This window comes from Epinephelus lanceolatus, chromosome 10, assembly GCF_041903045.1.
Source record: "Epinephelus lanceolatus isolate andai-2023 chromosome 10, ASM4190304v1, whole genome shotgun sequence".
NCBI lineage: Eukaryota > Metazoa > Chordata > Actinopteri > Perciformes > Serranidae > Epinephelus > Epinephelus lanceolatus.
The window spans coordinates 24793359-24818501 of record NC_135743.1 but is presented as its reverse complement, the minus strand read 5'-3'; the positions used below and the strand labels follow the sequence as shown (position 1 = coordinate 24818501).

Here is a 25143-nt window from a genome sequence, read left to right as displayed (position 1 = left end):
AAGAAACAAGGAAAAAGGAGGCTCTTCAGTGCAAACAGGTGCTATAAAATAAACTGAATCAGCCTCACATTTCTTGAAGATGAATGAAGAAGCTCCTTTGAGTTGAAATATACTTCAAGATGTAAAACAGTTCCCCCTGCTGGTCAATTAATATCATGAAAATAAGCCTTAAATTATAAAAAAGAAATACCATCAATAACAAATGGAGGCTACATCCTGTGATTGGCAACTTAGAAGTTAAATTATCATGACGTGTTGTCAGATGAGTTGTCTGCATGATGCACACAAACATTTATTGCTTTGTCTCTGCAGTATATATCAGTGTATGATACGAGAAAATATATGCAGCGATTATCCAATAAACATTAAGAATGGGAAACAGATATGTCCAAATAATATTTCAATAATGGTAAATAATGATGGCAAGAAAAACTACAATGTCAATCAACATCATCATTTATGTTTCAAATAAAAATACAATCAAATACACTACAATTTACTTTTTATAGACAAGTTCATGTTACACATTCCTTCAGTAATCAGGGGTTAAAGAATAATATGAAAACTAAGAAATGAAAACAATACAGCTGCTGCCATAGAATCTCAATTAGCTCACAGTAACAACAGAGGTATTATTACACTGAAACATATCTGTATTTTACAGTAACATGTTTATACAAATAATTTGCTATGTACATTAACAGCATTTGTTTCTTCATGTCATGAATAACCTCACAGCATCACACACTGACTCCTCTTTGCTTCAGCTGGTAACTGTGGAGTTTTTGTAGGCGTGAGAGCGTGAAACCTCTGAAAACCTTTGAAGCAGTTCAGGCCAAATGAAAACTAAAGACCAAACTGAGCCAAGTAAATGTGGCTGCTGCTTCAGGAACATAATAAGCTCATAGCAAACACCATTAGTAGCTGTTTTATGAGGCTAACATTAGCCTGTCCTTACAGTAAAAAGAAGTCACTATAAAATGTTTATAAAACAATGTGATTGGTATGTAGCAATCAGTTGAATTAGTTTCTATGGTGCTGCCACATGTTGCGTAGATCAATGTGAATCAGTGGTATCCAGGTACTCAGTTCACCATGAGAAATAAACACCTCAGGGGGATTTACTGTGTTAAAATTACAGCTGCACAACCAAGCAGCTCGATCACGGTTTCTGTGCGGACTGTCATGTACCCAAGCTTTCTCACATCTTGATAGAGGAAGTTGGGCTGAGGTGGGGACGATGCTGTACAAAACGAACATACTACCAGCCTGTTTGTGCAGTGGTTCAGAAATAATATTTCACACTGTAGATTCTCTTTTCTCAGCAGTCACATACAGGAAGGAAAAAAAAATATCGAAATCTGTTGTGTACGTGACAGATTAAAAGTTCTCTTTGACAACCATTTAATTTTTTGTTGCTTGTGTTGCACATATTAAACCATGTAATGTCACACCTGTTTTAAAATTATTGCTGGGTTCTCTTTGAAAATGTCATTTTAAATGTCTTCTTAGTCTAAGACTCCAGACCACATAGATCTAGAGTAGCATTTGCTTTACAGGATTAAATACAGACACGTAGCCATTCATGAAATCTTCCATTTAGATTAAAACATCAGTTCACATCAGTCAAACTGTCTCAGGTTGAAATGTTTCAATCTCAGATAATATGAAGGAGAAAATGTATTAAAAAAAAAGAAGAAGAAAAACTAAAAGAAAATATTTTACATTCAGTTATATTTGTGAAAGTCACTTGGACCGTTTATTTGTTTCTTCGTGTCACTGACAGCCTTATACGTCAGTATTAAGAGCTGACATCTCAGTGCTCTGCCTGGTGTCCACTGACTCAGTGTGAGAGTCAGAAACATCTTCCTGGAAGGCTGTCTCCATTGCACTCAGGATGGATTTACAGACCCTGTTCTTACAATCTTGGCCCACAAGCACATACAGCAGTGGGTTCAGGCAACTCCTGAAAATGGCCAGGAGGAAGGTGATGGTCATCGCCTGCAGCTGATTCACCGAAGGTGTTGTATAGTAATTATAGAGGGCAAAGTGTTTGCGGCTGGTGATGCTGTCATCATGGAGATATGATGACCCAGTGCAGTTGAAGATGAAAATTCGAGAGCTGAGAATCAGAGCCAGTATCCACACACTCAGACTCACATAAGATGCCTTCTGCACACTTCTGTGGTTCTGGGCCCAGACTGGCCACAATACAGACACACATCTGTCCACACTGATCATCATCAGAATGTAGACACTGGCAAACATGTTCAGGGAGATTAACGTGCTGCTCAGTTTGCACATGAATTCGCCGAAAGGCCAGTGAAAATCCAAAGCCAGGTACGCCGCATTCAGGGGCAGAAATCCTATGAAGAGGAAGTCGGCCACAGCGAGGTTGAGGAACCAAACTGTGTGAACTGTTTTCTTCATCTTGAACCCGGTCACCCAGATAACCACTTCATTCCCGAGCACACCAAGAGGAAAGGCCAGGGTGTAAACAATGAGAAACATAATTCTGACAGACCATCTCAGCTCAGCATGTGTGTCAAATATTATATAGTCACTGTAATCATAATAATGCCAAGACCTATATGTATCTGTTGTATTAACATTCTCCATCTTTGTCTTGAGACCTGCCAGAGAAGGTGAACAACAACAGGTCAACAACAACAACAACAACAAAAACAAAAACAACAACAACAACAACTACACACTTAAAACTGTGTATTTTAGCTTATTTAAAAAAGATGCTGCAGAGATGTGAATTCAGCTTTTTGACCTTACAGCAAGTTCAGTCCCAAGTGGTAACTTCATGTTAACATAGGTGTAGGTTTTATTTTGACAAAATTAAAGACATTTAATTAAAGACATTTAAATATAAGACAAATTGATGCCTAAAAATTCACACAAGAATGCAGGAAATTAAAGTCACACCACAGAAAAATGTGTTATTAACCACCAAGCTGATTTTTAATGATTGGAAAAAAATGCTTAGAATTAATATTAGGTTTCAAAATCGTTTAATTTCTTGCAGCTGGAGCTGACCTGAAGATCTCTGCTAAGCCACAGACTCTTGTTAGGAGCTAAGCCTGCAGCACAGTAACATATTTGATCCCTGAGCTAGAGAACAAGCTGCTGTGAAGTGTCAAACTCTCGTTAGCAGCTAAATCAGTAGCACAAAGCACACAAACAACCCAAACTGAAGAATGAGTCACTCTGCAGCATCAGCCCCTCAGCAGCTAACCCAGTAACACACACAGTCTGTGTTTGCACCGCAAACACATCAGAACCAGGAAACCAGAGCCGTTACACAGTGATAGCCTCTCACTCATCAGCTAAAAACAAAGTTTAAAATAAAATATAAAATTGTAATAACAATAATGATAGTTATTATAATCACCAGTTTATTGTGTTATTCTCTTCTTATACAGTCTCATCAGATTCATCTGGTGCAAACTGAAAGGATAACACAGAGCAACAGTACCTTTCTCAGAGTTGGTCAGCCGGATAAAGATGTGTCTGCAGCACAGTAACCCTCAGGCTCTGACAGGTGACTGAGAGCCACGTGCACCTGTGAGACTCCTGATGTACTGTAGGTGACGTCACCGTCCCATCGAGGCATAACAACATGCCGCACGCAGCAGCTCACTGAAAACCTCAGACACGTTTAACGTTCCTCTTTTAATGCCTTTTATAACAAGTACAAACTGTGCTGCAAGTTTCAGAAACGTTGAAATAAAAATCTACAAAACAGCTGAAACAATCAAATCAACGAGTTTGATCATAAACTTCAACTGAAGTTCAATTTTTACCTTTTAAAATCACTTTATCTACAATATTATTATAAACTTAATCAATTTAATATTTAAACTGTCTTTTATCTTTAAAGTCATGCCATGTTATTTGGGAATTTGATGCTAAAGCATTTAAAATATAAATAAGGAGGACCTCGTTTAGACTGTGGGTTTATAAACTATCTATATAGCCTATAGAATACATCTCAGCTTAAATCAGAAGCACACACAGGACTATTAATATAAAATCTTAACACTTTTATTTCATATTTGATTTATTTTATTTCATTTGGTTAACTGTTCTGTACATTTTATTTTGCAACATGAAGGACTAAATGCTGTTTTGCTGTGTATAAAAGCTTCTCCACAGTGGCTGAAATATTTAATACTTTATATTGTTATTCAGTTTGCTAAATTTCCCTCCTGATGACCAATAAAGATTCATCTTATTTATTCATTGCCCCAAAATTTGAATATAGGCTACCAATAAAATGGCAACCGAGTCTTTAAACGTAGAAGCGTGCTAAGATGGATAGATAGATAGATAGATAGATAGATAGATAGATTCATAGATAGATAGATAGATAGATAGATAGATAGATAGAGTACAGTCATTCTGTGTTCATTGCCTGTATGGCAGGGAATAAAGGTGTTTATGTCGACAGTGGAGTGCTTGTTTTTGCTCCTTGCACTCAGGTTGCTGTACCATGCTGTAATGTTTAACAATACAATGCTAACCAGACTTCTGTATGCTATTTCAAGTATGTGCTGGCTAACACTGAAGCTCCCCAGCTTCCTGATTAAAAACAGGCACCAGTTGAGTTTCCATTAAAATTTAATGTCTAATCAATAATTGTGCCCAAGCACTTAAATTGTTCCACTTTGTCTACAGGCTGATTTTTGAGTATGACAGGGAGGATATGACTGGTTTCATCTGGTTCTATTTGAATCATAAGTTCTTTTGTTTCGACTGCATTCATCTCCAGTTTACTTACATGGCACCAGTCCTGAGGAGCAGTGACCTGGCTGAAGCGAGTCTCTTCATACATGGCATTATCTTCCAGGAGAGGAACAACCAGAGCCGTATCATCTGCATATTTAAACAGCTTGACATTATTGCTGTGGGCAGTCATTTTATTTGTATGAATGGAAAACAGCAGTGGTGCCAGCACACAGCCCTGTGGTGCCCCAGTATTTAAAACAAGCTCATCTGAGTAGACCACATCTCCAAATGCCACATTAAAGGGCATCTGCATTTTGGAAAAGAGAAATCTGTCAGTTGTTGAGATAAATAACTGAGCAGTGGAAAGTGGTGACGTCTCATGTTTACCAGTGCTGCATAATGGGTTTTTCCTTTGTGGGTTGAGTTCATGTTTGCTTGAGGTTAGTGTGATTATTTGGTTTCCTGTTTAAATTAACACCTGAACATGTAGGCTACATCATTTAATGTCCCCTCTCTCCACCCTGCATCAGGAGCATAAATATAGACAGTGCAAGCAAGGCAGTTGCAGTGGGGCCCATGGGGTGAGGGGGCCCAGTGAGTGTGGGCCCTCCAACAATATGTTGAGCAGAAAAACAGGCCCATGTGAGTAATTCAGATTGCCACCTTAAAAATATGCCTGTGCTCAAAGCAAAGCTCACATTAAATTAAAGATGATACACCTCTGAGATGCAAATCTATCTCCATCATGTTTTCTATGTTTTTTGTCTTGTAAAATAGTCAGTAGGAATATAACAAAATATGTTATAAAATAAATGCTCACTCACATTAGATAAACTATAAAACTATTCAATTCAATGAATACTTCCTTATTTTCTTCTATATTTTTGTCATTTGCATATATGGGATCATGATTACAGGGTCATATGTGCAGTATGTTGACTTTATCAGTTGTCAAGTCTCTATTTGATCATGTGACCAGACGATAAGAAAATATGGTAGCTAGTTTAGGTGCATAACTTGTAACTAGTGCGCAGCAGGGCCCTTCATAATAGGGTGCACTGGGGCCCGTTGTAACTACCTTAATGTCACTGCTCTGCATCATGTTACAAGAAAGTCACAGCAGCATTTACCATCAGAAAGAATAACGCAGCTAAGTCAGTCACACATTTCTTAAAGGTGCATGGAGAACTTCCTTTGAGTTGAAATACACTTTGAGATGTAAAACAGGTCTCTCTGCTGGTCAGTTATTATTATAAAGAAAGACAGATGATCAATAACAACATGTATATTCTGTGATCGGCAACTTGGTAGTTAGAATAAATTATCCTGAGGTGTTATCAGATCAGGTGTCATGGATGATAAACAGATCATCATCATTCATAATTCAAATAGAAATATAATAAAATACATTAGAACAAAGCTTTTACAGACAACTCCATGCTACATATCCCAATATTCATAACAACAGTCATTCAAAGAATAGGTGGACCATTCCTTTCCTGTGGTGTTACTGTATGCTGTCTAAGGGTTCACGACGTCATGACGCACGCTGCATACGTATGTGACGTTTTCCCTACACACAACAAAGACTGCCTGCAGTAAAATGTCCCCATGCACCACATGTAACTTTATATTTCATTTTAAGACCCTTAGACGACGAATATTTTAACTAACCACTGCATGCAGAGTTAAACTGAACGAAGGTGTATTACTGTATATTAATTTACAGACTTTATTGCTTTACTCAGTAGTAATGGATGAAACTGTCCCATAATTTAACTTTGATTCAACAATTCTTGTTGACTGAAGCCTAGTTTTTCCATGAATATATCTTTATTATAGGCTTATGTGAAACACCATCACAGCACTGATAAAAAAAATCATAAAAGTACATTGCATATACCATCAAAATTAAAAGCTCTTGCAAAAGGATACAGACAAAAGAACAAAAAATCAATGCTGCCTAAATTATCAGAATTACACACAAGACATAAAAGCTACTACTAGTTCTATGGAGAAAAAAAACTATACATAATCACAAATGACTGAGGGAGTTCCCACATCCTGTCTGGAGAATACTTAAATAAATGAATGAATATGTGTTGTCAAGTTATATCAAGAAGACTGTCTGTGATAATAAATGAATGCACCTAATACCAAGCTTGTTTGTGCAGACGTTCAGAAATAATTCTTCACCCTGCAGATTCTATATTCAGTAAAATCTGTTGCATAAGGTCATTCACAGTCTACTATAATGTATAGCAAGAAAGCCACAACGGTCTTTGTCACTTGACTACTGTTATCAGTATTTAATTTAGGTTATGTGCCAGCCTTTTCATTTATGGCTATAGACTATAGACACCTCTGTATTTTTTTTTCTTTTAATTGTGATCACATAAAGACAGGGAAAGTGCTCACAAACTGTAGTGTACATGACGGATGAAAAGTTCTCTTTGTTGACCACATTTTTTGGTTTGTTTCTTGTGCTGCACACACTGAACTATAAATACTGTAATTCCTATTTCAAAAGTATTGCTGTGTCTTCTCAGAAAATGGCATTTTATATATATCCTCAAAGTCTATTTGAGGCCTTCATTTGCTCTGATGTTGTCAGATTCAGTAAAAAACATATACATATACAAATTTCAGTCTGAGCTGAAGGGAAATTGTATAGAAAACATAGAATAAATGCTACAAAACATAAATATTTTGCATTCAGTTACATTTGTGAAAATCATTTGTACATTTTGTTTCTTCATGTCATGGACAACAGGAAGTATTAAGAGCTGATTTCTCCTTGCTTGTTCATTGCTCATTACTATTTATATCCAAACTATAGTAAGACTATAGTACCACAGGATTTTTATCCATGAATAAAGAGTGTAAAATGTACATCTATTTCAAACGCCACATTAAATGCAGGACTATTATAAGTCAATATTTTTGAATATTAAACAGGAAGAAACAAGGAAAAAGGAGGCTCTTCAGTGCAAACAGGTGCTATAAAATAAACTGAATCAGCCTCACATTTCTTGAAGATGAATGAAGAAGCTCCTTTGAGTTGAAATATATATTAAGATTTAAAACAGTTCCCCCTGCTGGTCAATTAATATCATGAAAATAAGCCTTAAATTATAAAAAGAAATACCATCAATAACAAATGGAGGCTACATCCTGTGATTGGCAACTTAGAAGTTAAATTATCATGACGTGTTGTCAGATGAGTTGTCTGCATGATGCACACAAACACTTATTGCTTTGTCTCTGCAGTATATATCAGTGTATGATACCAGAAAGTATATGCAGCGATTATCCAATAAATATTAAGAATGGGAAACAGATATGTCCAAATAATATTTCAATAATGGTAAATAATGATGGCAAGAAAAACTACAATGTCAATCAACATCATCATTTATGTTTCAAATAAAAATACAATCAAATAGCTCACAGTAACAACAGAGGTATTATTACACTGACACATATCTGTATTTTACAGTAACATGTTTATACAAATAATTCACTATGTACATTAACAGCATTTGTTTCTTCATGTCATGAATAACCTCACAGCATCACACACTGACTCCTCTTTGCTTCAGCTGGTAACTGTGGAGTTTTTGTAGGCGTGAGAGCGTGAAACCTCTGAAAACCTTTGAAGCAGTTCAGGCCAACTGAAAACTAAAGACCAAACTGAGCCAAGTAAATGTGGCTGCTGCTTCAGGAACATAATAAGCTCATAGCAAACACCATTAGTAGCTGTTTTATGAGGCTAACATTAGCCTGTCCTTACAGTAAAAAGAAATCACTATAAAATGTTTATAAAACAATGTGATTGGTATGTAGTGTTGGGAATAGAATGATTTTATGTGTTTTACTATAAGTTGTGTTTCACTATATAAGTTTTAGATGTGTGAACAATGAGAATACTGAGATGATTTCAGCTGATCTGAATGTGTTTGCTTTGCAGAAGTGGAGAAGTACAGGAGAGGAAGAGACATGAAGTCTGAGGAGCACATACCGCAATGCTTAGATAATTAGTTTCATATATGGTAAAAAGAATAAAAAGTGATATACAGATAGTAAGGTACAGCACGTGTAGGGAGTTGTGTTGTTCTCTTGTCTTTCAAAACAGGAACCACGCCCCCACCGCCAGCGGGAAGGAGTCAGATTAACACGAGGCAGGGGCGTGGTGTGGTGAAGGAGGAAGTGGAACTGCCAATGAGAAGAGGACAACGCTGTTATGCTCAAATATACTGGGTCAGGGAAAGGACAGGAGGTCAGACTTCGTGAACTGACACACCTTTGTTGTTCGTCAGGGACGTGAAGTTCAGACCCAGAGCTCTGTAATTTTATTCCTTTACTGCTTAATAAACTACATTAACTGAGACCGAATATCTTCTCCTATTGCTTCATTAAAGAACATGCAGGACTGAGCTCACACATAGCACATTGGAGAGTAGGATGAGCCCCTAGTCCATCAGTAGCAAACAGTTGAATTAGTTTCTATGGTGCTGCCACATGTTGCGTAGATCAATGTGAATCAGTGGCATCCAGGTACTCAGTTCACCATGAGAAATAAACACCTCAGGGGGATTTACTGTGTTAAAATTACAGCTGCACAACCAAGCAGCTCGATCACGGTTTCTGTGCGGACTGTCATGTACCCAAGCTTTCTCACATCTTGATAGAGGAAGTTGGGCTGAGGTGGGGACGATGCGGTACAAAACGAACATACTACCAGCCTGTTTGTGCAGTGGTTCAGAAATAATATTTCACACTGTAGATTCTCTTTTCTCAGCAGTCACATACAAGAAGGAAAAAAAAATATCGAAATTTGTTGTGTACGTGACAGATTAAAAGTTCTCTTTGACAACCATTTAATTTTTTGTTGCTTGTGTTGCACATATTAAACCATGTAATGTCACACCTGTTTTAAAATTATTGCTGGGTTCTCTTTGAAAATGTCATTTTAAATATCTTCTTAGTCTAAGACTCCAGACCACATAGATCTAGAGTAGCATTTGCTTTACAGGATTAAATACAGACACGTAGCCATTCATGAAATCCTCCATTTAGATTAAAACATCAGTTCACATCAGTCAAACTGTCTCAGGTTGAAATGTTTCAATCTCAGATAATATGAAGGAGAAAATGTTTTAAAAAAAAAAAGAAGAAGAAAAACTAAAAGAAAATATTTTACATTCAGTTATATTTGTGAAAGTCACTTGGACCATTTATTTGTTTCTTCGTGTCACTGACAGCCTTATACGTCAGTATTAAGAGGTGACATCTCAGTACTCTGCCTGGTGTCCACTGACTCAGTGTGAGAGTCAGAAACATCTTCCTGGAAGGCTGTCTCCATTGCACTCAGGATGGATTTACAGACCCTGTTCTTACAATCTTGGCCCACAAGCACATACAGCAGTGGGTTCAGGCAACTCCTGAAAATGGCCAGGAGGAAGGTGATGGTCATCGCCTGCAGCTGATTCACAGAAGGTGTTGTATAGTAATTATAGAGGGCAAAGTGTTTGCGGCTGGTGATGCTGTCATCATGGAGATATGATGACCCAGTGCAGTTGAAGATGAAAATTCGAGAGCTGAGAATCAGAGCCAGTATCCACACACTCAGACTCACATAAGATGCCTTCTGCACACTTCTGTGGTTCTGGGCCCAGACTGGCCACAATACAGACACACATCTGTCCACACTGATCATCATCAGAATGTAGACACTGGCAAACATGTTCAGGGAGATTAACGTGCTGCTCAGTTTGCACATGAACTCGCCGAAAGGCCAGTGAAAATCCAAAGCCAGGTACGCCGCATTCAGGGGCAGAAATCCTGTGAAGAGGAAGTCGGCCACAGCGAGGTTGAGGAACCAAACTGTGTGAACTGTTTTCTTCATCTTGAACCCGGTCACCCAGATAACCACTCCATTCCCGAGCACACCAAGAACAAAGGCCAGGGTGTAAACAATGAGAAACATAATTCTGACAGACCATCTCAGCTCAGCATGTGTGTCAAATATTATATAGTCACTGTAATCGTAATAATGCCAAGACCCATATGTATCTGTTGTATTAACATTCTCCATCTTTGTCTTGAGACCTGCCAGAGAAGGTGAACAACAACAGGTCAACAACAACAACAACAACAACAACAAAAACAACAACAACAATGACTACACACTTAAAACTGTGTATTTTAGCTTGTTTAAAAAAGATGCTGCAGAGATGTGAATTCAGCTTTTTGACCTTACAGCAAGTTCAGTCCCAAGTGGTAACTTCATGTTAACATAGGTGTAGGTTTTATTTTGACAAAATTAAAGACATTTAATTAAAGACATCTAAATATAAGACAAATTGATGCCTAAAAATTCACACAAGACTGCAGGAAATTAAAGTCACGCCACAGAAAAATGTGTTATTAACCACCAAGCTGATTTTTAATAATTGGAAAAAAAACGCTTAGAATATAATATTAGGTTTCAAAATCGTTTAATTTCTTGCAGCTGGAGCTGACCTGAAGATCTCTGTTAAGCCACAGACTCTTGTTAGGAGCTAAGCCTGCAGCACAGTAACATATTTGACCCCTGAGCTAGAGAACAAGCTGCTGTGAAGTGTCAAACTCTCGTTAGCAGCTAAATCAGTAGCACAAAGCACACAAACAACCCAAACTGAAGAATGAGTCACTCTGCAGCATCAGCCCCTCAGCAGCTAACCCAGTAACACACACAGTCTGTGTTTGCACCGCAAACACATCAGAACCAGGAAACCAGAGCCGTTGTACAGTGATAGCCTCTCACTCATCAGCTAAAAACAAAGTTTAAAATAAAATATAAAATTGTAATAACAATAATGATAGTTATTATAATCACCAGTTTATTGTGTTATTCTCTTCTTATACAGTCTCATCGGATTCATCTGGTGCAAACTGAAAGGATAACATAGAGCAACAGTACCCTTCTCAGAGTTGGTCAGCCAGATAAAGATGTAGCACAGTAACCCTCAGGCTCTGACAGGTGACTGAGAGCCACGTGCACCTGTGAGACTCCTGATGTACTGTAGGTGACGTCACCGTCCCATCGAGGCATAACAATATGCCGCACGCAGCAGCTCACTGAAAACCTCCAACACGTTTAATGTTCCTCTTTTAATGCCTTTTATAACAAGTACAAACTGTGCTGCAAGTTTCAGAAACGTTGAAATAAAAATCTACAAAACAGCTGAAACAATCAAATCAACGAGTTTGATCATAAACTTCAACTGAAGTTCAATTTTTACCTTTTAAAATCACTTTATCTACAATATTATTATAAACTTAATCAATTTAATATTTAAACTGTCTTTTATCTTTAAAGTCATGCCATGTTATTTGGGAATTTGTTGCTAAAGCATTTAAAATATAAATAAGGAGGACCTCGTTTAGACTGTGGGTTTATAAACTATCTATATAGCCTATAGAATACATCTCAGCTTTAATCAGAAGCACACACAGGACTATTAATATAAAATCTTAACACTTTTATTTCATATTTGATTTATTTTATTTCATTTGGTTAACTGTTCTGTACATTTTATTTTGCAACATGAAGGACTAAATGCTGTTTTGCTGTGTATAAAACCTTCTCCACAGTGGCTGAAATATTTAATACTTAAATATTGTTATTCAATTTGCTAAACTTCCCTCCTGATGACCAATAAAGATTCATCTTATTTATTCATTGCCCCAAAATTTGAATACAGGCTACCAATAAAATGGCAACTGAGTCTTTAAACGTAGAAGCGTGCTAAGATGGATAGATAGATAGATAGATAGATAGATAGATAGATTCATAGATAGATAGATAGATAGATAGATAGATAGATAGATAGAGTACAGTCATTCTGTGTTCATTGCCTGTATGGCAGGGAATAAAGGTGTTTATGTCGACAGTGGAGTGCTTGTTTTTGCTCCTTGCACTCAGGTTGCTGTACCATGCTGTAATGTTTAACAATACAATGCTAACCAGACTTCTGTATGCTATTTCAAGTATGTGCTGGCTAACACTGAAGCTCCCCAGCTTCCTGATTAAAAACAGGCACCAGTTGAGTTTCCATTAAAATTTAATGTCTAATCAATAATTGTGCCCAAGCACTTAAATTGTTCCACTTTGTCTACAGGCTGATTTTTGAGTATGACAGGGAGGATATGACTGGTTTCATCTGGTTCTATTTGAATCATAAGTTCTTTTGTTTCGACTGCATTCATCTCCAGTTTACTTACATGACACCAGTCCTGAGGAGCAGTGACCTGGCTGAAGTGAGTCTCTTCATACATGGCATTATCTTCCAGGAGAGGAACAACCAGAGCCGTATCATCTGCATATTTAAACAGCTTGACATTATTGCTGTGGGCAGTCATTTTATTTGTATGAATGGAAAACAGCAGTGGTGCCAGCACACAGCCCTGTGGTGCCCCAGTATTTAAAACAAGCTCATCTGAGTAGACCACATCTCCAAATGCCACATTAAAGGGCATCTGCATTTTGGAAAAGAGAAATCTGTCAGTTGTTGAGATAAATAACTGAGCAGTGGAAAGTGGTGACGTCTCATGTTTACCAGTGTTGCATAATGGGTTTTTCCTTTGTGGGTTGAGTTCATGTTTGCTTGAGGTTAGTGTGATTATTTGGTTTCCTGTTTAAATTAACACCTGAACATGTAGGCTACATCATTTAATGTCCCCTCTCTCCACCTTGCATCAGGAGCATAAATATAGACAGTGCAAGTGAGGCAGTTGCAGTGGGGCAATTGAGTAATTAATAATGCCACCTCAAAAATATGCCTGTGCTCAAAGCAAAGCTCACATTAAATTAAAGATGATACGCCTCTGAGATGCAAATCTATCTCCATCATGTTTTCTATGTTTTTTGTCTTGTAAAATAGTCAGTAGGAATATAACAAAATATGTTACAAAATAAATGCTCACTCACACTAGATAAACTATAAAACTATTCAATTCAATGAATACTTCCTTATTTTCTTCTATATTTTTGTCATTTGCATATATGGGATCATGATTACAGGGTCATATGTGCAGTATGTTGACTTTATCAGTTGTCAAGTCTCTATTTGATCATGTGACCAGACGATAAGAAAATATGGTAGCTAGTTTAGGTGCATAACTTGTAACTAGTGCGCACTAGGGCCCTTCATAATAGGGTGCACTGGGGCCCATTGTAACTACCTTAATGTCACTGCTCTGCATCATGTTACAAGAAAGTCACAGCAGCATTTACCATCAGAAAGAATAACGCAGCTAAGTCAGTCACACATTTCTTAAAGGTGCATAGAGAACTTCCTTTGAGTTGAAATACACTTTGAGATGTAAAACAGGTCTCTCTGCTGGTCAGTTATTATTATAAAGAAAGACAGATGATCAATAACAACATGTATATTCTGTGATCGGCAACTTGGTAGTTAGAATAAATTTTCTTGAGGTGTTATCAGATCAGGTGTCATGGATGGGAAACAGACATGTTTAAATCATATTTTAATGATGGAAAATAATGAGAGCAAGAAAAACTACAATGACAATCATTATCATCATTCATAATTCAAATAGAAATACAATAAAATACATGAGAATAAGCTTTTACAGATAACTTCATGTTACATATCCCAATATTCATATCCACAGTCATTCAACGAAAAGGTGGGCAATTCCTTTCCTGTGGTGTTACTGTATGCTGTCTAAGAGGTCAGGAATGATGGTAAACTCATGTAGCAATGTCATGAAAACCTTACAGCTACTACCATGGGATTGGTCACAGTAACAATAGAGGTATTACTCCACTAACACATATCTGGTATTTACAGGCACATGTGTGAAAATTATTTGCTATGTACATTTACAGCATTTGTTTATTCATGTCATGGATAACTTCATACCACAGCATCAATAACCGACTTTTCAGTTTTGACCCAGTTAGGGCCAAACAAAAACCAAAAGACCAGACTAAGCCAACAAGCGATTGCTGCTTTATGAATATATTAAGCTCAAAGCAGCTAGAGTGAGTATTTATTAGACTTGCATTTGATTGTCCTTGAGTAAAAATAAAAAATATGCAATAAAATGTTTATAAAAGCACCCAGGGTGCACCATGAGATACAAAGGGAGATATACAGTGGGAAAATTACCATAAAGACTAAAAGAGGAAATGACAATACAAAACCTCACCCCCCCAAAAAAGTGCAGATCAGCCAAGAGGTGGTTTCTGTGGGGGGTACCATGTTGCTCACATCCTGGTGGTAAAGGACGTTGGGTAGCTTGAGGTGGGGACAATGCTGTACAAATGAACTTGCTATCAGCTTGACTGTGTAAAATCTATATTCAGTAAAATCTGTTCTGTAAGGTAATTTACAGTCTGATATATTCTATAACAAAATAAGTTTTTTATATTCTGTCACATTTGTGAAGATCATTTGCTCATTTTCAGTATTTGTTTCTTCAAGGCTGTCACTGACAGCCTTATACTTCGGTATTAAGAGCTGACATCTCAGCGCTCTGCCTGGTGTCCATTGACTTTGAATCAGTGTGAGAGCAAGAAACGTCTTCCTGGAAGGCCCTTTCAAATACACTCAGGATGGATTTGCAGACCTTATCCTTGTAATCTTGGCCCATGAACACATACAGCAGTGGGTTCAGGCAACTGTTGATAAAAGCCAGGTTGGTTACTAGGGGAGTACCGACAGTAAAGGCATAGACCATTGTTTCAGTGCGAGAAGCAGGATTGGGATAGACCATCTCAATTAAAGCCATGATGTGATAGGGAGCCCAGCACAGGAAAAAAGTGATGATCACTGCAGCGATGATCTTAAAGGGGCGACTTGACTGGCTGGCCAGGGTGCGGTTTCTTCTGATTCGATGGATTATCACAGCATAACAGAAGACAATGACAGTGAAGGGGACAACAAATCCCAGGATGAAGCGTGTAATGATCACAGCCTGATGACGAAACTGTCGCAGCTGATTCACAGATGGTGTTTTATAGTCATCAGAGAGGGCAAAGTTGTAGATGCAGATAGTGACGCCATTCCTGAATGACAGAGTGTCCCTGAAGATGAAGTATGGAGCGCTGAGAATCAGAGCCAGTATCCAAACACCCAGACTCACAAATGACGCCTTGCGTACATTGCGATGGTTCTGGGCCCAGACGGGCCACACCACAGACACACATCTGTCCACACTGATCACCACCAGAATGTAGACACTGGCAAAGATGTTCAGTAAGTTCAATCCGCCGCCCAGTTTGCACATGAACTTGCCGAAAGCCCAGTGAAATTTCAAAGCTGTGTACGCAATACTCAGAGGCAGAAATGCTGTGAAGAGGAAGTCGGCCACAGCGAGGTTGAGAAACCAAACTGTGTTAACTGTTTTCTTCATCTTGAATCCGGTCACCCAGATAACTACTCCATTCCCGAGCACACCAAGAACACAGGCCAGGGAGTAAACAATGACAGACATGATGTTGAGAGACTTTCTCAGCTCAGCATAGTTGTCTGAAGACATAGGAACATTTTTTCCAGACACATGTGTTGCATTGATGTGATAGGAGTGATTGAAAGCAGTAGCGTTCATCGCCATCGTTGTCCTGAGACCTGCAATGGTAACAGATAGATAAGATCTATACATGACTTAAACTAATCTTATAGCAATTTCAGTCCTAGGCGGTAACTTCATGTTAACATTTCATTTTCAGGTAGATAGGTTAAGGAGGAGGAAGTGGATATTATCTCCCTCACATATTCCAGTGGCTTTTGGCTGATACGCCACTGATCGTGATGCATGCATCCCTTATTAGCCCATGCATGAAATCATCATGAATCATATGCATTAGTTATATGCATATGTATGTGTGTATTTTTGGTTCATTTCATTTCACATTTAACAACTCTCTGCATAAAGCTTAATTGCCTATTGTGTAAACTTCTTCCGGCTCCTTTTCGGACATGTAACACATTGTTTAGGTTTATTGCTTATGGTGCTTTAAGGTCATTTTTGCATGTTTTTAATTTAATTTTGTTAGTTTTGTTTGTTTGTTTTGTTGTTTTTTTGCATGTGTTCGAAAAAAAAAAATCTTTCATTCATTCATAGCACATGCTTCTGGAAATGAAAAAGGAAATTCAATGTACATAAAGGAAGAAAATGCGATGATATTGTAGGCCTGTGATTTGTAGATACAGCCTTTATTTATCAGTTTGACAGCAGCTTCCCTGACAAACTGATCTTCAACATTCTTTGTTCATGTAGAAAAGCAACTAATTTCCTGTCAGCTGACTTTATTAATCATTAGAGTGAGTGCCAATGATATTAAATTTCAGTTTTGTGTTTATGAGGGTAACTATAGCAAACATTAGATGCCTTTATTTGTCTGTTTTATTTTATTATTTTAATTAATCTTGCACAGATTCAAATTCAGAGCATAACACATAACAACAGCAGCTTTCCTTACCTTTCGTAAAGTTCTTAAGTGGAATGAGGATGTGCAGCACTTTTAGCTGTGGTCAAGATCTGACAGGTTTATAAGACTGCAGAGATATGTCACGTCACGAGGCTGGATCACGTGTAACATGCCTCCCACATTTATAAGTTTTTTTTCTTTAATACTTCCTCTAACAAATTCCTCGTGTTGCAAGTGTCAGAAACTTGCAAAAAAGTAAAAAGTCCACTTTTTACTTTTTGCAATTATAATTAGGCTGTTATTTAGCCTAAAATGTGATTAGTTATTAATTGAACTTCTTCTGTACATTAATTCTTAAATGTTTTCCTTTGTTACAAAGACATACAGGATCTGTGATGTCATGCCTCGTTGTCTGGAAATTCATTGTTCAATAAAACTGTGAAAGCAGCGACACGTCCTCATGTCTACCATAATATATTCTTCTCTTTGTTGGTCGAGCTCACGCTTACTCGAGGTATAAACTATGCTGCATATCAAGATCAATGCCTGCAAACAAAATAGATGTAAAGTAAGACTATATCTTTTCCTAGCAATTTATTCGAATTTATTTTGTAATTTTGCACACATCTAGGTTACCTGCATGTTCCTTTCTGTCAGCATCCTGTTTCACACTTTACTCAGATCTCCTCTGAAAATACAGAAAAGCACCTGAAGCGCAGCTGCTATCTTTAGTGTGTTTAAGAAGGGCCATTAGTCCAAAAATACATCTCATACTCTACACTGTGAAGATCAAAATGTTTTCATGTTCTTCTTTTCTCCATGAATAAAGAGTGTAAAATGTATATCTATTCTGGAAATTACATTTTTTCATGACTTAAAGTTTATTGGAATACAAATGTTCCAACAACACCAAACAACATCAGATGGAAAAAGAAAAGAAGTAGAAGCTCCCTGAATAAAACCATACAGAATAATAATAAAAAAGGTAAGGGCTGACTTATACTAACAGATAAAATAAAAGCAAATAAACCATAGTAATATAAACAATAAACTAGGGTAAATCAAAAATAACAGTATTAACATGACATGTAATTTGTCAGATTCCAACCGTACCGCTGTTAAATGTCCACTCATAGTCCTAAAAGGTGAGCGTCATGTTTCTTTCGGCTGCGCCATCGCCCCATCCACCCAACTGCGTTCATTACAATCAAGAGCTGTACGTGCTACAGACAAAATTTACCTGTATATTTACAAATACTCATAACATTTTGTAACAAACATATCAGTATAAGCAAACCATGTATTTTATGAGCCTGGCACTTAGCAAAATCACTCCCCCCACATGCTCAGAAAAATGTGTTCACCGGCACCGCCGGAAATTACATTTTTAAAAACAAGGAGAGAAAACTGGAGCACACACAACTGATATTTCAGCCATACATTGCTTGAGTGTGAATGCAGAACCTCTCTGACTTGAACTTTAGGATGTAAAACATGTCCCTCTGCTGATCAGTGAATATACTGGAAAAAGGCTTTAATGATAAAAAGAAAATCTAACACTAACAAAATGTACATATTGTGACCGGCAAGTCCGTAAATACTCCTGAGGTGTTATAGATGAGTTGTGTGTGTGATACATACAAACATCCCTCGCTCTGTGTCCACAGTGGCCTATGTATCAGTGATACATTATGTTAAATGAATGATTATACTAAACCATAACCAATCAAAGACATTAGAATTAAGTTTTATAGACAAGTATGTCACATATCACAGTATTGATTTGCACATTCAACAAAGAATAAGTGGGCCATTCATTTCCTGTGGTTTTACTGTATGTTGTCTAAGGGTTGAGGAATAATGGCAAACTAACTAATGAAAACTGTACAACTGCTACCATAAGATCACTGTTAGCTCATACCACGTAGGTACTCACACCCCTAAAACATGCATGTTATTGACAATTACATATGTGTGAAAATTACGTGCTATTCAATTGTACAGTATTTGTTTATTTATTGATAATCTTATACCACAGCATCATGCACTGACTTGCTTCGACTGGTGACCGCAGACTTTTTGTAGGTGTTAGCGCGAGACATGTCCTCCTGGAAGGCAATCTCCAAAACATTCAGGATGGATTTATGAACTCTGTCTTTGAAATCTCGGCCCATGAAGACATACAGCAGTGGGTTCAGGCAGCTGTTGAGAAAGGCCAGACTCTTTGCAAAAGGAGTACCAATAACGATAACATGGTCTAATGTTTCACTCGCATGGTTAGGCATGTATTTCACTGCCTCAATTAAAGCCATGATGTGATAAGGAGTCCAGCACAGGAAAAAAGTGGTGATAACTGCAGCGATGATCTTAAAAGGGCGACTTGACTGGCTGGCCAGGGTGCGGTTTCTTCTGATTCGATGGATTATCACAGCATAGCAGGAGACAATGACAGTGAAGGGGACAACAAATCCCAGGAAGAAGTGGCTGATGATCATGGCCTGATGACGAAATTGTTGCAGCTGATTCACAGACGGTGTTTCATAGTCATCAGAAAATGCAAAGTTGTTGAAGCAGTTGATGATGTTGTCATCGTACATTGAGGAACCAGTGTCCCTGAAGATGAAGTATGGAGTGCTGAGAATCAGAGCCAGTATCCAAACACCCAGACTCACAAATGACGCCTTCTGCACATTTCGGTGGTTCTGGGCCCAGACGGGCCACACCACAGACACACATCTGTCCACACTGATCACCACCAGAATGTAGACACTGGCAAACATGTTCAGGGAGCTTACAGTACCATGAAGTTTGCACATGAAGCTGCCGAAAGGCCAGTGAAAATCCAAAGCTGTGTACGCCACACTCAGGGGCAGGAATGCTGTGAAGAGGAAGTCGGCCACAGCGAGGTTGAGGAACCAAACTGTGTTCACTGTTTTCTTCATCTTGAACCCGGTCACCCAGATAACCACTCCATTCCCAGGAACACCAAGAACAAAGGCCAGGCAGTAAACAACGAGAGACATGGAGTGGAGAGACTTTCTGAGCTCAGCATACCCGTCGTCTTCATACAGAGAGTCATTTGCATCGGATACATCAATGGCATCGATGTAATAGAAAGGGGTACCAGTAATTTTCTCCATTTTTGTCTTTAGAGCTGCAATGACAGCATGAAAAAAATTACTTGTTTGTTTTCACACACACACACACACACACACACACACACACACACACACACATGCATGAAATGAATACAAGTTTTGGAAAAGATGGGTCATCAGAATCTATTCACATTAAACCACTTTCCCCTTCTTAAACAAAACAAAGGCTAATATAAACTACTGTACAGTATATGAAGTATATGGACCTAATTATCAGTTTAACAGTAACTCAACATCCTTTAGGTCTATAAGAATCCATCTCCATCAACAAAAACCAAAACAAACAAACAAAATAAACAGGAAAAGCATTAAGTTCTCTGAAATAAAAAGCATTTTTTAAAAATATAATTCAGAGGTAAGGGGTTTGTCATGGTATAGCTTCATCTTCAATTTAAAGTCCGGTTTACATTGATAACATTACCTTTCTCAGAGTTCGCCGGTTGGATGAGGATATGTCTGCAGCAGCCGTAACCCTAGTAAAACTCTGACAGGATAATGAAAGCATGCTCCTGATAAGAATACTCAGTGATGTTGTCGTCACATTTAGACTGGTCCACATGTAACACGTAATGATTCATAAAAAACAAAAAATTATGTATTCTCAAACGTTCTCATGAAAAATTCCATTTGTTTGGCAAATCCACTTTCTTCAGTGATTATTATTATGAATATTTGCTGGTTATCTATACAGTGTATTTCTGTAATGTTAATTCTTTTGTGTGTTGTCATTTATGTCTTTCTTGAATTGGCCTATTTATATTTTGTGAATTAGACACGTACTGTAAGGATCTGTAATCGGTAGGTGGGAAATGGTGGGGCAACAACTACATTGGACAGATGCAAAACAAGAAAATGACTCAGTTTTAGAAGATGGTTTTGGGTGGTCTCTCCGGACCATCTCTGAGCCCCTGGAGCATGTGGGCCTGGGTGTTTTGTCATCAAGACCATGCTCCTCTTAGCCCTCTTCACGCAGCACATGCACGTGCTTTGGTTGTGCACGCTACCACCTGAATTGCCTCGAGTAATCAGTCATAGGGTGCCAAGGCAGTGCCTCAGTGGAATAAAGTAATATGATGGTGAGTTTGAACTCATAGAACTGGAGTTACATTTAGGTAACATCTATTTTAGTGTAGGCCAATGTACAGACATTCAGCAGAGCCGTAGCCAAGATTTTAGCAACACTGAGGTCATGAGTGCAATGAGCTTTTTATTTTGTTAGAGATTATTAACTTGGTCAGCTGATCAGTTATCTTCATTTTCTAGATACTGTGTTGCTGTGTCAACCTCTTCTCCACCATGGCTGATATAAATACTGTTCAGCCATTTTTATTACAATTTGCCAAATTTTCCTTCTAGGCCTAAATAAAGTTTTATCTTATTTTATTTTGCCTAAAGTAATTTAATTGAAATATATCAATAAAATACCACACGTGTGTTTCTAATTGCAGAATGTAAACTTTTTCACACAATCCCATCTCACTCCGAAGTTGTTGAAATCCAACACTTGGGCAGTGACTTGCGGCGTCAGACACACAAGAACGAGACGAGAACAAAAATAAGGCAGCCGAAGTCCAAAGTGGGCAGGTGGGAGGGGTGGTGGATGGGTCCAACAGCCACTGGCTTTCACCCAGGAGGCTGGTGTTTGCTTCCTGTAACTGTACAGCCAGACCTTGTTCATTTTTCCTAAACCCAACCACATGCCTAATGTTGGCTAAACGTAACCATGTGTGTTTGTTGTTGAAGGAGAAAAGTGTCAATTCGGGAAGTTGTACCAACATAGCGCATTAATTTTGAAAGAGACTGTATGCAATCTCTACATTTCCTGTGAAAACTATGTATTTTGAACAGACAATGCAAGTAACAAGCCAAAGCTGACACGGCGTCCCACTACGTCAGCAACCAACACACTCGTGGTACCTTGCAAATCAGATCTGGATGTGGAAAGTCCATGACCAAACATCGATATGTGATGAGGTTGGAGTGAGAATGTGTTGCCCCACAATGCTACAGCCCTCAAATTTCCAGAGATAATACTGAGGGCATCGGTGTCCCCAATGTCAGCTTCAGTCCTGCGCCATGTCTAACTAATGTAAGTGCTGCTTTGCTTCAAGATATATTACAGTACATTTCTTGCTCTGAGTTTTCTGCCTTTTTCAAACAGCACACAGTAGAGCCTCCGTCCTTTGGGAATCCCTAAAAGAGAAATTAACAAGTAACCAAACAATTTCAATGCTTAAAATTATGGGTTGTTAGACAACCATGGATTGATGTGGATTATACTTGCTTGATGTGGAGTGTAATTGCACCATGTTACTGTTTGAACTTGTTTGAATTTGCAGCACTTCCCATTAATTGAGGGCTGCCAAGCAGTTTGACACTCTCTTTTTGCTACCCTTCACATAACCGTTTCCAATGTTAATCCATCCCTGCAAGCAAAAGAGATCTGAGGTAAGAATATATGCATATCTGAGAAATTATTAGAATCAATAGAAGCATTAGGGGAATTTCACAAGTCTAGGTTATGAACAGTTTCTTCCTGTCAGCATCTCCGTTTATCTTATTTCCTCTGAAACTTAGAAACACACATATCTTTAGAAACTACTCATAAGTTTAGTCAAGCACAAAACCTTCCCTCCAAACAAGACTGATAGTTTATATCAGGCAAACAAATCAAATTACACAACAGTATGGCCTTGGCTAAAATGTTCGCACAATTCACTCACAGTTTTGAATGGCTCTTCTTTTTTATTTAACGGTGACAGAGGATTTAAATAATACTTTTCACATTAAAGATTACATTGTTAAATTGTACAGGAGGATCTAAATATTTTCATTAGTTTCCCCCCAAACTGTCCAAACAGTTCCACTAATAAGACCAACACATCTATTGTAAAGGTTACCTAACTGAGATTATCAGAACACTATCTATTCAGGGTGTGAAAAGCTATTGGCAGTAACTGAGTTGTTCTCGAAATATTCAAATAAAATCATAACTGACTAATGAGGTACCCACTTTGCTAACTAGAATGCACTGCCGCACACTTTATTATTTTAATTTCAAATTAATTTCCAGCCTTTAAAAGCACAAAAAGTTTGCTGTCCTCGGTCTGAGAAGCACCTGATTCTGCAAATTCTGCACATTACAGGACATTGCATGGAGAATCTCTGTTTGACCTGGCCTACACTTAAATGTAAAACACTTCCCTCTGTTAATTTTATCAAGACAGACTACAACAATGATAATAAAGATCATCAACAACAAAAAGTATATTGCGTATCCAGTTCTGGTGAGTAGGCTAATTAAACTGGTAATTTTATCACATTAAATCTGCAAAAAAAAAACCCATTTTAATCAGTAATAAATATGAGACAGGACTCTGAGATATATGTTTAAGGTACTGTTACATTTTTCATGTCTTTATCCTTTTTTATTGCTAATGGGTGAATGGATTGTTACATAACTTAAGAACTGAGACCTACCCCGACTCTCTACCCCGTCGCCTGCAGCCTGTGGATTAGCTTCAATGTTTAGGACCTGGGTCTAATTTCCCAAACAATGGGATGAAATATAACCTTCAGTAACCCAGAAAGCCCTCGGGGCAAACTTCTCCCAACAATGTGCTGCATCACTTTTCAGCTCAGCCACAGTGTGCAACAGTAACATAAGCTAAGAGATGGAGTCCGCCAATGTCAACAAACGACCAACACCCACCACAACACAGAGCCCACACATGCTGTGTTTCTGTTATAAAATTTTTGCAGCTGCAGCCCGGGGAGGGACCTTCACTTACTGTTGAGGTTTGCACTGGCTTAATTTGAGCTGTTACAGACCCTGACTGAAGGTCCGGAGCTGCCGTCGTCTACCTAAATTTTGTCTCATTTGGGGTTTGATAAACAGTAAATACATCAAATTCAGTGCCTCATATCACAAATTAAATGCTAGAGGAAACACTAGCATGTGAAATATATTGTGATATTGTGGTTTCAGCTGGCTAATGTTAGCTGAGGTTGGCTTGCTTTGTAACACGGACGTATTGCTGGCTAGCAAAAAATACTGTCTTTAGTAGATAGCGTCGGCTAATTCATTTAAACCCCCGGGGCTGGTTCGCAAATTATTTTATCAGCCACAAAGCAACCAAGTGTTACCAGCTCACCCTTTGTACCCTTTACGGGCGTTGGCCTTGTGGGTAACCTGTAACTCTGCTTTCACACCGAGCGTCGAGATGACGTACAAAGTCAATGCAAAGACACGTCTAGTGCGACGCGATGGACGCAATAGACGCGTAGGCGCGGCGCAATATCCGCGAAATTCGCGTCCATCGCCTCATCGCTCAAGTTGAAAATATTGAACTTTTGAGGCGAATTCGCGTGATGCTGAGCCACGAAAGCCAATCAGCGTTGAGATTCTCCCGATGCCAGTGACGTCTTGACGGCCTGACGTCCAGTTGTTGACACAACAATAAACTGCTACTCACCGGAGACAGATAGACAGGTGCTCCGCAGCTGAAATGGAGCGCCTGTAGTTGGTGTCCTGCCGGGAGATCGTGGCGCCAACCCTCGCCAACAGGTCCTCAAACTGGGCCCCAGTCAGCCTGAAGTACCGCTGAAAGCGGCTATCATCCAGACTGAGTTCCTGGAGGAGGTGGTGAAACTTGCCGAGTTGGATGCACTTCTGCAGGATAGGGTGAACCCAAAAATGACGACGTTTGGCCCTCCGACGCATCTGGGACTTCCAGAGCAGGTACAAAGCAGCGTTGGTGGTTATCTCAGCCATGGTCGTCACTGACATCTTGATGACCTGAC

General features: G+C 38.5%; 4 protein-coding genes across 4 annotated transcripts; all 4 read right to left on the bottom strand.

Moving 5' to 3' along the window:
• Nucleotides 1–440: 440 nt before the first annotated feature.
• Nucleotides 441–3548, bottom strand: LOC117266130 (chemerin-like receptor 1). Its single transcript, XM_078171859.1, has 2 exons — nt 3485–3548; nt 441–2633 (listed from the first exon to the last, which is right to left on the bottom strand). The coding sequence occupies exon 2, from the start codon at nt 2617–2619 to the stop codon at nt 1789–1791; it is 831 nt and encodes a 276-aa protein (XP_078027985.1). The 5' UTR covers nt 2620–2633; nt 3485–3548; the 3' UTR covers nt 441–1788.
• A 6455-nt stretch (nt 3549–10003) lies between these two features.
• On the bottom strand, nt 10004–10847 carry LOC144458272 (chemerin-like receptor 1). The gene has a single exon (XM_078171224.1). The coding sequence runs from the start codon at nt 10832–10834 to the stop codon at nt 10004–10006; it is 831 nt and encodes a 276-aa protein (XP_078027350.1). The 5' UTR covers nt 10835–10847.
• Nucleotides 10848–14256: 3409 nt separating this feature from the next.
• Nucleotides 14257–17310, bottom strand: LOC117266128 (chemerin-like receptor 1). Its single transcript, XM_033641083.2, has 2 exons — nt 17234–17310; nt 14257–16379 (listed from the first exon to the last, which is right to left on the bottom strand). The coding sequence occupies exon 2, from the start codon at nt 16363–16365 to the stop codon at nt 15250–15252; it is 1116 nt and encodes a 371-aa protein (XP_033496974.1). The 5' UTR covers nt 16366–16379; nt 17234–17310; the 3' UTR covers nt 14257–15249.
• A 497-nt stretch (nt 17311–17807) lies between these two features.
• LOC117266451 (chemerin-like receptor 1) lies at nt 17808–20801 on the bottom strand. Its single transcript, XM_078171848.1, has 2 exons — nt 20762–20801; nt 17808–20336 (listed from the first exon to the last, which is right to left on the bottom strand). The coding sequence occupies exon 2, from the start codon at nt 20320–20322 to the stop codon at nt 19210–19212; it is 1113 nt and encodes a 370-aa protein (XP_078027974.1). The 5' UTR covers nt 20323–20336; nt 20762–20801; the 3' UTR covers nt 17808–19209.
• Between the last annotated feature and the right edge of the window lie 4342 nt (nt 20802–25143).